Source organism: Prionailurus viverrinus, chromosome B4, assembly GCF_022837055.1.
Source record: "Prionailurus viverrinus isolate Anna chromosome B4, UM_Priviv_1.0, whole genome shotgun sequence".
Taxonomy (NCBI): Eukaryota; Metazoa; Chordata; class Mammalia; order Carnivora; family Felidae; genus Prionailurus; species Prionailurus viverrinus.
In genome coordinates this window covers 136,657,673-136,673,152 of record NC_062567.1, presented here as the reverse complement: position 1 = coordinate 136,673,152, position 15,480 = coordinate 136,657,673, and the positions used below count along the sequence as shown (strand labels likewise).

General features: G+C 58.2%; 1 protein-coding gene across 1 annotated transcript in view; it reads right to left on the bottom strand.

The window, feature by feature from the left end:
* Positions 1-7,366: 7,366 nt before the first annotated feature.
* Positions 7,367-15,480, bottom strand: part of TBC1D22A (TBC1 domain family member 22A) — a 324,584-nt gene continuing 316,470 nt past the window's right edge. Inside the window, exon 13 of the mRNA XM_047866047.1 lies at positions 7,367-7,898. Within this exon, the coding sequence (XP_047722003.1) occupies positions 7,770-7,898 (129 nt within the window). The 3' untranslated portion in view covers positions 7,367-7,769. The remainder of the gene's footprint in view (positions 7,899-15,480) is intronic.

Sequence of the window (15,480 nt, the reverse complement as noted above, 5' to 3'; positions counted from 1 at the left end):
CTTCCTCCTCAAAGTGTCTTCTCATGGCTTCACAATTCATTCTCTTTGGCGCCAAATAACATTCCACTGTCTGCACGGACCACTGTGTGAATCCACTCACCTACTGAAGGACATCTCGGCTGCTTCCAGGTTTTGGTGATTATGAATCAACATTCGTCTGTAGCTTTCTGTGTGGACATAATTTTACACCTCTGGGTGACTACCAAGGACAGCAGCTGCTGGATCATACAGGTGGGGCAGGTTTAGTTTCGGAAGACACCGCTGAGCTGTCCATGGTGCTGAACCATCCTGCATTCCCAGCAGCCGTGGACGAGCATTCCCACTGCTCCGTGTGGCGGAGTCTTGTTTGAATTTGCATTTCCCAAGGACATACCATGTTGAGCCTCTTTTAAGGTACTTATTTGCCATCTGTGTATTTTCTTTGGTGAGGTGTCTGCTAAGGTCTGTAGCCCATGCTTTCATCAGGCTATTCATTCTATTGTTGAGTTTTAAGGGTTCTTGTATATTTTGGTTAACTGTCGTGTAGCCAAAGATTTTTGCAATGATTTTCTGCCTGTATGTGGCTTGTCTTCTCATTCTTTTTTTTAATGTTTTTTTTTAATTTTGTTTTATTTATTTTTGAGAGAGAGAGAGAGAGAGACAGCACGAGCAGGGGAGGGGCAGAGAGAGAGGGAGACACAGCATCTGAAGACAGGCTCCAGGCTCCGAGCTGTCAGCACAGAGCCCAACGTGGGGCTTGAACCCACAAACTATAAAATCATGACTTGAGCCGAAGTTGGACATTTAACCGATTCAGCCATCCAAGTGCCCCCTCTTTTTTAAAATGTTTTTTTTTTTTGAGAGAGAGAGAGAGAGAGAGAGAGAGAGAGTAAGTGGGGGAGGGGCAGACAGAGAGGGAGACACAGAATCTGAAGCAGGCTCCAGGCTCCGAGCTGTCAGCACAGACCCCAGTGTGGGGTTCGAACCCACTAACTGTGAGATCATGACCTAAGCTGAAATCAGATGCTTAACTGACTGAGCCACCCAGGCGCCCATCTTCTCATTCTCTTGATGCTTATTTTTAAAGTCTCTTCAGCTGTAGTTGCCTTTTTTCTTCTAATATGGATTATATCCTTTAGAAATGTGTCTCTTCTTCATTCAACAAACATTTATTCAGCCTTTACAATGTGCAAGTGCTATTTCTGAAAGCAGGAGATGCACCAACTACAAAGCAGACCAAGACCCCACCCTGGCGCAGCTGTGCTGTTCCTCTGTTCTTTCCATTTGTTACTCATTTCCATTATTTGTGCTGTTTTCTCTTCCAGCAACTTCTGCTTCTGTATCATGCTAATCTTCATGGTTTTTCTTTTTTTGCACTTTTGCTCTCATATTCTATTTCCAGCTTAAATTGAATGTGGAGCTAAATTCTTTTAAGTATCTATTGTCTTCTAAGAATGTATTTTTAAGGCTATAAATTTTCCTCTAATTACCGTGTTAGCTGCATCCCCCAAGTCCGCTACTTTAGTTTCTTACTGTCGTTTTGTAATTTCCAGTATGATTCCACTTATACTTTAGGAGGTTATTTATATGTAGATGGGAGTTTTGGCATTTAAGTTTTCTCTCATTGGTTTTGATTTTTAACATTATTGCACTCTGGACAGAACTTACGGGCCTATATACTATTGAGGCTTTGGGTTCTTAAAATTTCCTTTGTGACAGGTCAAACGTTTGTAAGTGTTTCTCATGTGCTAGAAGTAAATGCACATTGTTTGTGGAAAGCAAAATTCCATTAGATCAAAAAATGATTTTTCTTTAAATCTCTCCTTTTTAAACTTCCCCTGCTCAGTCCACATTTTCTGCAAGAGGTGCGTTAGCACATCCCATGCGCCGTGGAAAGGCCGATCTTTGTCCGCAGTTGTGTCGCTCTTTGCTTTCAGATGGGGCTACGTTTTTTTATTTACACAGACCAGAGACTGGCATGCTCTGTGATCGTAGGACATACGTGCCCCTTTGTCCTGTGAATGCTCTTCAAATACGTTTTAGGAGAACACAGATATTCTCGGCCATGCTTTCTTTTGGTTAATATTTCTCACACTTTTTTTCATCCTTTTATTTCACACTTTGTGCCTAGGTGTATCTCTTGTAAACAGTATGTTACTGGATTTTATGGGGTTTTAAAAAGTATGATGCGAATCTCTTTGCACAGGTGAGTTTAAGTTACCATGACCCCTTGCTTACGTGGACTTACACGGCCCATGCTATTTACCACATTGTCCCTTTGCTTTTTCCAGATCCTCTTTCCAGCTTCTCTGGACTTGATCAGTTTTGTTCATTTGCTTTCTTTTCCCCTCTCCTGGAAGTTATACACTCTATTTCTACCCTTAAATTAAAAAAAAAAATTTTTAAGGTTTATTTATTTTTGAGAGACAGAGACAGAGCATCAATGGAGGAGGGGCAGAGAGGGAGAGAGACACAGAATCCAAAGCAGGATCCAGGCTCCGAGCTGTCAGCACAGGGCCTGACGCGGGGCTCAAACTCATGAACCGCGAGATCATGACCTGAGCCGAAGTTGGACCCTTAACCAACTGAACCACCCAGGCACACCCCTTCTACCCTTAAATTTTAAATAGTTTTTTAAACTTGCATTTTCTAAGACATTCCCGAGTAACCTGGCTGAGCAGGTCCGCAGCCGCCTGCCACAGGTCCCTGAAGATGGGGGGGCCGTGGGTTCTCTGCCAACTCACCCACTCCCCGCCAATGACGGGAGAATCCCATCACAAGGTTCCCCTCTATCTGAAAGTGGACCATTCCTAAAATCTTCCCTAAGCCAAAGTGGCATAAAGGAAAGAGACAATTAACATTAACTTATATGAAAAGATGTCTCAGTATTCCCAGACCCAAAAAAATCACCTCTTAGGCTTTTCTGACGCCTTAGGGCAAGCACATCTTGCTAACGGATGCACAAAGTAGCTTGAGATAAGGGACTGATGCCGACAGACATGGTTCAGAGCTGTGGCAGCCGGATGCTGAGATGCTGAGTGTGTGGTGGGGAAGGAGCTGGGCGACATCATTCTCGCTGCATCTAAAACAGCCCGTCGTGGAACCAACGCTGAATGCCATTTTCCCCTTTTGCCTTTTTTCGTAAAAGCGACAGTCCTCTCTGGATGTCTTCTGGTTAGAGAAAACAGGTACCAATGTGGGTTTTTCGTAAAAGTGACGTGGGGTAATGCAAACTTTTGAAAAGCAGGGGACACCTCTACTAGAAATCCATGCTGGAGAAGCACTCAGAAACATAGATGTTCATCACAGCATCATTGGCAATGGGAGAAAACTGGAAGCAATTTGATGTACAGTAAGGGAATAAATGAATTATGTTAATCCATGCAACACAATATTATGCAGTCATTAAAATCATGTCTGACGAATTTTAATGATAGGAGAAAGCACTTAGGATATTAGCGCTGCGAGGTGTCCTCTGGAGGGCTCTTTCTTTCTTTCGGCAGGAAGGAAACAGACGCTGCCCAGCGCCGGGGGACGTGAGGGAGGCTGGGGTCGAGGGGAGTGATACGACGCACCCCCTCCCCAAGAACGGCTAAGGCCATCCCAAGTGTGGGTGAGGACGTGGAGGAACGAGGACCTTCGTGCCCTGCGGTGGAAATGTAAACTGGAAAACCACTTTGGCAAAGAGTCTGCCATCATCTACGAGAGTGGCTGAAATACACCACCCGGCCCTGCAATTCTACTTCCTGACGAGCACCCGGCAGGACACTGTGCCAAGGGACACGCACGCGGTGTTCACAGCAGCAGGATTTGTAACAGCCCCAAACTGGAAACAACCCAAATCTGTTGTGGCCCATTCATACAAGGGGAAAGCGACAGAAAGGAACAAACCACAGCTACCCCAGAGGCGGCGTCCACAAGCAGAAAGCAGGGAAAGGCGAGTCGCTCACCAAGAGGGATCCTGTGCAACTCCTTCAGACAACAGAGCTGGGGTGGCGTGAACGCTGGGAAGAGGGGCCCCCCGGGAGATGCAGGGTGTGGGCCAGGGGCTCTCCTTGACCACAGCTGTGGAGCCCGGTGCCTGCTTGGGGATCACTCACGGGGCACTAGATTTGTGAGGTGCCCCCTTCTGCGAGCATTACACTTCAGTCTAAAAGTAGAAGCGACAACGAAAGCCGCTGAGAAAAACATAAAGACAGAGAGAGCAGACTGGTCTTCCATGGTCACGAAACAAGCTGCCACCAGCTCGGCCCAGGGCCGCCCTGCAACTGCCGACGGAGCCCCACGTCTCATGCCCGCTCCCCCCACTCGACTGTTACTGATGGGCGCGTCTTACTGACCTCTTGTGCCCCTCCTCCTGGAGAACCGCCCGCTTTCTGTGCTGTGCGCATTCTTATTTCCAGAGTTACTTCCAAGAACCCTGTACGTATTCAGGAACGTAAGCGTCTCACGTGTCTGCTCAGCTTGCTATCACTGATCTTCGCCTGGGCGCTGGCCGTCCTCACGGCTGCTCCGCGCTGCATCGGCCTGGGTTGTGTGGTCACTGGCATCACGCTAGGAAAGCCGTTGGCCACTCCCTGTTATAAAAATATCTATTTGTATTGTGGGCACTTTAGGGAATTTTAATTTGTATGTTTAAACCCATCTGTCTGGAATGCATTTGGATATGTTTTTTTCCCTACATGAACAATCAGCTTCCAATTGGCAAGGGGACGGGCTGGGAGTTAGATCCTTTGCGTGTGGTCACACGGCGGCTGCTGAATCAGGGGCTACTGGACGAGGGAGGCAGGCCTGGAGGACGAGCGGGGCAGACCCCTGGGCAGCCATGACCCACGATGCCAACGGGCAGCAGGCAGGGGGGTAAAGGAGAGAGGGTACACTGGGGTGGGGCAGGACGGGGGGGGGGCTGCAGGAGGGCCCCCACTGCCTGACACAGAGCAGTGGTGGCCCACGTCCTGAGTAAGCTTCACGGGACGGTGGCTCTGACCGCACACCCACCGGCCGTGCCCCAGCGGGAAACGTCCAGCTCAAGGCAGACGGCACCCGGAGGCCCAGGCACGTCAGAGACAGGACTGGCCTGTTCAAACACAGAGGGGGCTCCTCCCACCTCAGAGCCAGGCTCGGCACCGGCACAGAAGCCCTGCCCACCAGCTCGTCCTTTGGGGCACACAGGCCTCCACCCCGACCTTTCCCTGCCTCCCGGGACCTCACCCCTCCCTGGCGTGTCTGACCTTGCTGGGACCCGGCTGCCCCAGGAGCTCGTCTCTGGCACTTTCCACGTGGCAGCAGTGCTGACAGGCAAGGCCTCCCCAGGTGGCCTGGCAGGGGGAAGCTCACGGGGACGGGGGTCAGGGGCGTACCTCAGGACCCCGGGGCTCGAGCCACCTGTGGGGGCTGAGACCCCGAAGTGGGCCCGAAGAGCCGGGCCACGAACGCCAACAAATCGTGACTACGAACAGCAGCGGTGGCCAGCTCTGAGCTGTGACCCGCACCGGAGCCTTCCACCTTCCAACCGGGGAGGGCCGCTGCGTCTCCGTCCCGCGAGCACAGTGACAAGGTCTGGGCGTCAGCCCCAGCTCAGCGCGGCACTCAGCCACAGGGGGAGGGTGAGCGTTGTCACCCGGCAGGGTCTCCTGCCCCCCACCCAGGGACGGCACCTGACCCCACCCCACCAGTGGACGGCATAAGATGGCAGAGAGCGGAGCACTGCCTGGGGAGTCCCCACCATGGAGGGAGGTGCGGACGTGGGGTGCCGAGGGGCACGGGGCACCATAAAAGCAGCTGACAAGCTGGGGCTCACGGGGCCAAAAGGGAGGGAGCCAGGAAGCAGGGATGGCTACATCCCGGGTCCCAGAAGGCACTCGACTGCTGTGGCAGGGTGGGGAGGCCCCTCCTGTCCCAGGCCGGCCTGGAGGTGACCCCCAGAGGTGCAGGGCTGGGGTTTGGGGCCCAACCCGAGTACGACTGACCCCTGCTCTGCCTTGAACCTCTATCTCCCTGAGGGGTCCCCCCGGGATTCGACAAGACTGGGTGCCACGCCCGGGCCAGGTCTGGCACACATGCCCCACCCTCAGCTGTCCCTGGGCTCCCCCGGTCTCCTAGGAGAGTCCTTGAATCAGGCAGAGGCTGGGGGTTCACTGCATCTTTATTCCCATTTGAACACATCGTATTCCAGACAGAACACCCTTTAATCGTTCCAAATCGACCTGCTCAGACTCATAGGCACTCGCGTATCAACAAGCCTGCGTTCAACTTCAGGGTCAGACACACACGCGCAGGAAAATCCATGCGGAACCTCATTTAAAGTCGCAGATCCTCCTGTTTGAAGAACAAACGGCCTCGAGAGGCAGATGTTTGGGGGGCCCAACACCTTGGCCGCACGGAGCGCTCTGAGCTAAGACAGCGGTTCCTGGGGGCCGGGGTGGGGGAGGGGCTGCCTGCACACGGCCACGGGCGGCTCTTCCTGGAACCGGGTGCACCGGCAGAGAAAGGGTGCAAGCCAGAGGGCCGCTGGGTGCCGGAGAGGAGCCCCCGACCCCAGGGGCTGGGGCTCTGAGGCGAGCCCTCTGCTGACCTGGGGGCACCTCCCATTCACAGAGCATTTTGTGCTGACTTCCACACCACATGTAACGACCGAGGAATGTTTTTAACGAGAAAAAGGACACACATGTCACACGTGTGTATGTACTCAAGTCCCGTTTGCAGCCTCCCCGCAGCGTCCTCACGCCGAGCTGTGCAAACACGGGGCACCGGCCTGGCTGTTCCAGGACCAGAAGCAGGTGCCAAGGACAAGGGCCTGTCCCGGCTGAGGGGTCGGAGTTGTCCCCAGAGCCTCGGAGCATCCACGTCCCTGCCAGCCACACGCCTGCACAGGCAGGGGCGGGTGGAAGTGTGCCGGGACCCCGCAGAGCCCCAGGCAGGCCAGTCCAGAACCTTCCACACTTGGGCTCTCTGCTTGGTGACCAACGAACGGCGGGGAGCACGCATGTCTGTAACCCGCCGGAGAGGTGGAAGGTGTGGCCAGGCTGAGGCGAGTCATACGAGAGCTCCGATTACCGAGGCCGAACCCTGCCCATCCTGCGGGCCCAGCGCAGGGCGCGGGATCCCCGGCCTCAGCCTGTGTGGCTAGTCCCCGGGGCCACAGGGCCCTGAGCCCCTCACCTCCCGGTGGAACAGCTCAGGGGCTCCTGAGGGCTGAGGGCTCCTTTTGAAGAGGACGGGATGCAAAGCAGGGCCTTTACTCCGCTCCTCCCCCCTGCTCCCGAGCCAGAGCCTCACCAAGAGAGAAGGGACAGCCACAGGGAAAGTGAGGGCAGTTACAGGAACATGGCCAACGCCCAGAAGCCCTGTGGGGACGGAGACTTCACAGGTTAGGGCGGTTCACTTCTTATTTTGTCTATATTTTATTCTCTTTCACTCAACAGAATAGGATTTTTGCATTTCAAAGCAGGTATGAGATGGCCACCACCTCCTTCTGCCCCTGGCACCAGACAGCAGGCCTCTCCCGGAGGGTCTGGCTCTCGGGCTGCCGTGCCCTGGGGGCTCCAGGAGGTGGTCATTTGGCAAGGACGCTCCGGGGACAGGGAGGGAGACGCCCGCCCACCCCTGGCCCCCTAAGCGGCCAGGACCCTCCCCTGGCTCTCTTTGGTATCTCAGGCAACAGAGGCGCCCCCGGCCAGGCCCCGGCCCTCCCCTGCGCCCGGGCCTGGCCAGCCCCCTGGAGGGCAGGCCGCTCCAACAAGGCCTCTCCTTGGCCACTGGCCCGCAGCCACGGCTGTGCTGGCCCTGGCTCACTTCTTGTAGTGATTGGGGGCGTCCGCGAAAGCAAACTTCAGGCGGTAGGCCTCCGCCAGCAGCAGGCTGATGTCTTCATCGCCCCAGTGGGCCGTGGGCAGGTTCTGAAGGAAAAGCAGCAGCTCCTGGGGGGAGACAGACAAGCCCGGGTCAGAGGAGGTGACCAGTAGCGGGGCGGGGGCTCCCCTCGGTGGGGACTGGCCAGCAGTGGGGATGAGCCAGAGGGGGCTCACAGCTTCCTAGACGCCGTGAATCGCGTCCCCTCCCCTCTGTACCCTGAAAGGCCCCAAGCCCCGTGGCCAGGAGGAAGGCCCTCATGTGCCCCCCCATCCCTTTTTGGCGATGCTGCTGGGACGCGGAGGGCAGTGCTACCCACGCTTCACAGCTGTGACCTCTCTGAACGGACCCCTCGCGCTCCACGGTGCGGGTGCTGGTCTGGGTGGCGGGGGTGGGGGGGTGCTGGCTGGCTGCAGGTGCGCCACCCCAGCCCAAGACCCTGCTGAATCCAGAAGTAGGGCCCCCTACCCCCTGGCCTGGGTCGACTTCGGGCCCAGATTTCTTTGCCTCCGGTGACATTCCTTCAGCAGGGACACTAGGGCCATCATGGACAGGTGTGTGCCCCTGCTGGGTAGGCGGGGTGGGGGGACACACTGTGGAGCCCCTGTCACTGTCTTCACTTGATACTCTGTGTCCAGGAAAGACCAGGCTGCAGACCCTCGGCTGCCCCCAGCCCACCCCCATAGGACACAGGAACTATCTCAAGAGCCCACGGTTTGGAAACCAGAGTCAGAGATACGGAGGAAGGTGCTGGACAGGAAAAACACGGCCCAGGGCCTCAGCAATACATGCAGCCCTCCCTACACACTGATCAGCTCCTCTGACGGACCACAGTCCTCGTCCAGAGCAACCAGCGACACCACCAAGGGCGGAGTGGGTCTTGGGGGCACAGGCCCCAGCATCCAGGGGGGTTTAGCAGGACTGGGGAAGGCTGTGTGGCCAGGATGGCTTCCCGGGTGTGGGGGGGGGGGGGTCTCCAGGGAGGAGGAATGGGGGCCTGGGTCATGGGGTCAGGGCAAGGCCGGAGGCCAGACTCCCTCTCAGGGGGCAGGCTGAGATGCAGATACCTGCTGGCTCTGGCCCCTCCCACCCGCCCAGCCCATCAGACCAGACCCGAGTGAGCCCAAAGGGTGGCTGGGGTTCCAAGGGTCCCAGCAGGGAACAGGGCACAGGGAGGGCCCCAGACTGGGGCTGCCCCTCCCTGCCTGCCAAAGGGGAGACTCACACAGGCCCCACCTGCCGAGCCTCCTGTCCCCGCAAGGCTGCGACCAGAGGGTGGGAGGCATGAGGAGGGGCTGCCAAGAGAGAGGCAGGTGCTCCATTCACATCCTGGCCCAGCCCTGGGCGGACCCTCCTCTCCGAGCCCCACCCCTTCATCTGTGGGCCATCGCTGGGAGCGCTCAGGCCTCGGGCTCCGCGGCACGTCTGGACTCACACCCGCCACTGCCCGCCTCGGGGGCGTGGGGGGCCTCAGCCTCCTCATCCGCAGAGTGGGGTCTCAGTTCCCGCCAGGGGCTGGGCGCGGAGCCACGTGGCGCCTCGTGTCTGCTGTGCCATGCAGGGCGCTCCCCCGCCCGTGAGCCGCCCCCAGGACCCCCCTGCAACGGCGCCTCACCGCTGCCGCTTTACCCCTTCCTCAACCCCATTTCCTGTTGCATCTGGGATACTTTGTGGGGGCCTTGAAATTGAATTCACGGAGCAAATTTCAGTGGCAGAATGTCCCCAGGGACACATCAACATCAATCTGCTGTCTTTCACCATTAGGTGCAACTTACACGGACGCCAATCCAATTCTGAGCAGGTCGTAAATAAATACCTTTGGTTTTATTTTTAATCCACTTCGCTTCATATTATCATGACCTCGCTACTTGCGAGGTGAGAAGCAATACCCTCCCATTACGGTAACTCACCAACCCTGCTGCACACTCAATTTCAGAATCTAATTTAGTCCCCCAGGTTCACTGGATGGAGGGAGAATAGAAAAGCCCGGCGCCTCGCAGCCTGCAATGCTAAAGAAGGAAAAATCTATCCGGGTGACCTTTACGGGAGGCAAAGAACACAGCCAAACGCGTCCTTAAATACAGATTTCTTCTTTAAAAAGGCCTGTCTTATTTATGCACCGGGCAGAGATGGCTCCGATCCGGGAGGCACGGACGGTTATTGGCCATGAGCTGTTTTGCATTACCCACATCATTCAGGTAAAGGGCCATCGCTCGTGAAGCTGTCAGCGGGTCACATCCCAGGGGTCCGGCCCTCCCTGGGGGGGAGGGGTCTGCCTTTGAAGCAACGGTGGACAGGAAGGGCTGCGTCCCACAAACCGAAGACGAAAGGAGCTCCATCAACAGAGCCCTGCCCTGTGAGCAGACATGACAAGTGACAAGGAGAGGAAGGTTGGCTCACGACGCTGCCGTCCTAAGAAATCAGATGAGTCGGGTCCCTGTAAGTCTCTCCCCGGTGCTCCGCGAGATGCCGCTTGTCAACACAGCCGCAGCAAGAGTGCACCCCGGGGCACCTGCCGTTCACTGCTAGCCCGTTACCACGTGCTCCGTGGGCACCTGACCTGTGCTGTCCGCAGGGAGGGCCCCGCCCACACACTCAGAGGTCTACACTTCTGAGCCCTGTCCACACCTCAGAATCAGCCGGGGAGCTCCGGAACCCCACTAACACCCAGGTCGAGCCATGGGACAGCCAGCCCAGAATCCCAGGGGTGGGCCTGGACATAACGGCCCGCCTCTCGGGATGATGAGCGGCTTGGCCCGCACTCCGGACACCCTGACGCTCCATTGTGAGCCTGTGGATGGCAGCCAGACTTCCCTGTCACAGGCCATCCCCCACGGAGGCCACCAGTGCCCCCCTCCCAGGTACCGGCGGGCCAGGTGCACACAGCCCCGGCACAGGCAGGGGTGTTGTTGCAAGCCCCCGGGGAAGCGGGTCAGAAGCCCCGAGCTGGCCGTTCCCAGCAGCTCACCACCACAAACAGCAAGGCACAGGACACCTTCCACCTGGAAATGGGTGGGTTCCAAGAGGAACCTGCTAACGTGAGACAGCAAACGTTTTCACTTCAGTTGCTTCTCACCAACAGGGTTTTATTTTTCCAGCCTGATGAATCACACCGCCATGTGCAAAGCAGGATTACGTGTGTGTCCCGGGAAGGATGCAATGGTGATACGCCAGCACACCTGGGCTCCAGGAGAGTGGGCCGGGGCCCCTCCCAAGCCCCCAGAGCTCCCTGTTTGGCTGGCCCCTTGCGGAGGCTCCCCGGAGCGTGGGCTGAAGTGCCAGGGCAAGGGGGCGGCAGGCTACGGCTCAGCCGTCAGAGGACCTTGGTCCAAGCCCTGCTCTGCTGCCGTCATGACCCCACGGCCCTCTGCCACGGGGTGACCGGCCTCCTCTGTGACGTCTAAGTGCAGGCATCCCTGTACCCCTGAAACAAAACGTCCGGGCCGAGGTGGCGCTCGGTGTCAGCGCTTGGTGGCCCAGTGAGCCTGCCCGCCAACGAGGCTCAGATCCCAGTCCTGCCTCGGTTGGTCACGCGACCCTGGGCGAGCCTCCCGACTCTGTACCTCAACCCTCATGTGTCAACGGGGACAAGAACGTCCCTCCCTCCCTGGGTCGTGAACGCGTGCAGAGTGCCCGTGACAGTGTCCGTAGGTACAAAGCACAAACTAAGTGTCCCCCGCGGCTGCGAGGACCCACCACTACGGGGTCGTTCCTAGGATTCAGTCCCTGTTAGCACTCAGTCATCATCGCCACAGTCACCGCTCATGGTCAAAATAAGAGTGGTAGTGGTGGGAGCAGCAGTTTTGATAAATAAGTGATCATCCGTGGGAAACACAGATAGTTTAGCAGGTAAGTTTAACAAGAAATGCAATTCTCGCTGGATGGTCCGCCCAGAGGGGCAGTGCAGGCACGCAGCGGGTTCGGGGGACAAATGTCCAAGGGAGGAAATGCATCCCAGGTGCTCACCCGCAGCCGTGGACCCGGGGAGGCCCTGAGCCTGCACGGTGGCACCGAGGCTGGTCATCCTGAGGCCGCCAGCGAACAGGAGAGGACACTGCTTCTCGGCCTCTTCGGCCCAGATTTTCAAGTTCTAACGTCAGGTACAAAATGAGTTATGTTTACCTTAAAATCTTCCCAAGGAGCGACGGAGCATAAGCTGTTAGGTGCACCAGAGACAGGGGCCGAGCCATCACTCTGCTCTGTGCCTGGATCACACCTGGACGGGGCTCTCTCTGCAAGCCCCTCGGCCTCCCCCTGCAGCTGACAGATCCGGGGCCGTTCGGAGGGACGCTGCCCCGCTGCTTGGCCACAGGGCTGCAGGCTCCAGGCCCCAAGAACACACCCCTTGGCCAGTGAAGGTGTCTGGCCCTCCCTGGGCGACAGGAAGTTGGGTCTGTCTGCGGAAGAGAGGAAGTGGTGTGGCCAGCACCCGGTGGAGGCGTAAGCGGGTGTCTCCCGCCAGAATAGCAAGTCAGGAGCCACCGGGTGAGAAAGGACAGGAAAGGACCCAGGAAGGGCAGATGCTCCCGACCTCATCCATCCGTCCGTCCCTTTGCTCGTGACTGCGCACCGAGCGTGGCCTGTGTGCCCAGCACAACGCAGCAAAAGCCAGCAGCTCTGCCCCCAGGGGCCCAGCCTGAAGGGGCACCTGAGCCGGCATGTGCAGAGGTGGGGACCGGGCGACAGACAGGTACGTGACCACGAAATGCATGACATTCGGTCCTGCGCAGTCATGACCGGCCCTCCTGTCCGCCAGCCACCGCTGAGCCCCCATGGGTGTGCGTCACGGAGAGCGCACCCCAGACTTCTAGGAAGAAGGGCCTCCCGTCAGCCCGGCCACCACAGAGCCCCTCAGGTACCCATCACAGAGAGCAAATTCCGGGTTTCTAGTAGGAAGTCTTCACAAAATCTGTCAAGTGCTTCTTAATAGCGCTTATGTTGATTAGAGGTTAAAAGATGGTATTTCCGATTTCTGGGTCAAATAAAATATTAGCTAATTTCACCTGGTTTTATCCACTTCTGTGAGGCCACCAGAAAACTTAAGATTCCCCACATGGCACGGATGACGCTCCACAGGACGGCCCTGCTCTGAGGAACACGAAGAATCCCACTTTCCAGCTGTGCCTACTGCCCCCCACCCCCCACCCACGGCGAGCAGCCTGGCCTGCAGATGGCGTGGACCAGTGCCTTTCTCCATGGACCCCCGGGCAGAGAGAACATTCCGGAAGGCCCCCACAGACAGCGGGAAGGGCGGAACACATCGACGCCTGCTCCTCCGTGTGGCACAGAGCACACAGAGGTCAGCTTAAAAGCTGTTCGAGTCAGGGGTTTACAAATTGCCAACTCGCAGAGATGAATAAATTAATCACGACGGGGCTAAAAGGGCCCATTTGCCGACCCTTATTATCTCTCCCCTTAACTGGGAAGGAAGAAACAGGAGTCCCTCGCTGACACACGAGTCAGGTAGCAGGGCTAATTGGTTTAACTCCCTTTTCCATCCACATTCCGACGTTCGATTTGTGCAGCTTGGCTAGAAAACCTCACGGCTTGGGCACTCCGGCCATCTGCGAGGCAGGCCCTGGTGTCACCCGGGGGGGCCTGGGGGCGCAGGGCAGCAGCATGGGGCTGCTGGTGGGTGGGCCTTGGGCACCTCCCAGCCAGTCTTCTGGGGGAGGAGACCAAGGCACAGGCAGGCCGGATGCCTGGAGCCAGGCCCTGGGTGGCTTGGAACCCACAGCGCAAGGCGAGGCCACAGCCCAGGCGGCCGGCAACCCCGGGAGTTGAGCCCCTCATCTAGGAGGTGGCCACTGTGACCGGGACCGCCTCCAGGCTCGAGGGCCTGCGTGTCAGAGCTGAGCCGGCTGCAGAACAGGGGCTACAGGAAGGCGTCGGCCGCGTCACCGTCATCCTGTCCACACCCGAGGTCCCGGGCACTACTCACGGCCCCTCAGAGGACACAGGAGCAGTCCCTCGCAGGGCTGTGCTGAGAATGGAGTCAGCACACCCGGGTGGCACGATGCCTGGCTCGCGGGAGCCCGTTGCCATGCTGTCACCACTGCCACCACCAGGCCACCACTGCCACGCCTACTCACGGCTGAAGGTGGATCGGTACCCGTGTCCCCCGGGTGCTGACGTGCACCCTCTGTGAGCACAGGGCCGGTCGGGCCACTGCAGCCGGCCTCCCGCTCGCCCTGCTCCCGGGCAGCGCCTCGGACCACACACTGCAGGGGTCGGGGGTCATGGTCCCCCGAAGCCATGGCCCCTGAAAGCCGGCAGAGGGACAGGTCATTTGTATTCCTGCCCGTGCAGGAGCTGCTAGGGTCTGATCCATATTCAACATAAAATCTCTGTTCTTGGTAAGTACATGTGTAAAACAGCACATAAAAAAGCGGCCCGGATTAAATTATACCAGAAGGGGTTGCGGCGTCTGCCGCAGTGCCGGCGGCACGGGGAGAATGCTAACGGACGCCGGGAGCTCCGGGCTGGGCCTCGCTGGGCACCCCCGGGGGCGGGGAAGGGGCGGGGCGGGCACGCAGGGCGAGCACGGGAGCTGGGACCCGTTGGGCCATCTTCCCTGGAACGGCGTGGCTCCTCTCCCGCCGCGGTCCTCTCGCGTCTGCTCCTGGCGGCCCACCTGGGCCAGGATCGCTTCCCACGGGGACAGCGCCTGCCCTGCTCCAAGTGTCCCCACGGGTCTGTGGGAGCAGGCGTGGCAGTGGCTGCCGTGGACTGGACTGCTATTCAGCCTGTCATGGCCACCCGGGGCCGTCGTGTGCATCCGCGGTTGGTCAACCACAAAGCTGCCCTCTGTGAGTTGCTCACTTTGTGCCAAGCAGCATGCTGCACGGCGACCAGGACGACCAACCCTGGGGCACCCACCCCTCATGTCTACAAGGATCCTGGGGGACCCCCACCCCCAGTGCCAGGGGAGACTGGGGCTGCAGAAAGCAGAGTCAAGCAGGCTGGGCGTGGGGGCTGCCCACCCCAGACCTGAACCTGACCACCACACGGCACTCGCTGCCTGCGGGGCTGGGTGCTCGGAGGCACCGCCCCGTCCTGTGTCCCCACACTCCTCTCAAACCTAGAAGGGCATCTCACCGGAGCCCTGCAGCCCCGGGCTGGCGGTCAGACGGCGGAGGCTAAGATGGTGGGTGGGGTGACGCCGGGGGAGCCAGAAAGTCCCTCAAGGAGGCGGGGGGCCAGACCTGGTAAACCACGTCTCTGTCCCGCCCCCCGATCCTCGGTGTCTGGGCACCGGCCACGGCTGGGAGGGGCCCTCCCTTCTTTGTCTTAGCCCTTCTCTCTTCATCCCACGTGGTGCCCTTTACGTCAACAGATGAAAGAACACAGGCCACAACCTGACATGCGGTGGACACGCAAGTCACCGCTCGGGAGGGCCAGTCCTCTGGCCAAGCTCCTGCCCGTGCAGGAGGACCCGCCCAGTCCTCTCCTGCGTCCCCACCAGTGACTGACCCAGCCCAAGAAGGGAGCCTCCCTGCCCTCTCCAGGGTGGTGGCTACACTGTGATGTCCTCACGGTCACATCCTCACCTCACCTCCAGGACAGAGAAGTGGCTGGGTAGCACCCACTTGCCCAACGTGGCCCCCAGTGCCCGGCTACCCCTGGGGACGCTTCCACCCCCACCCCCCA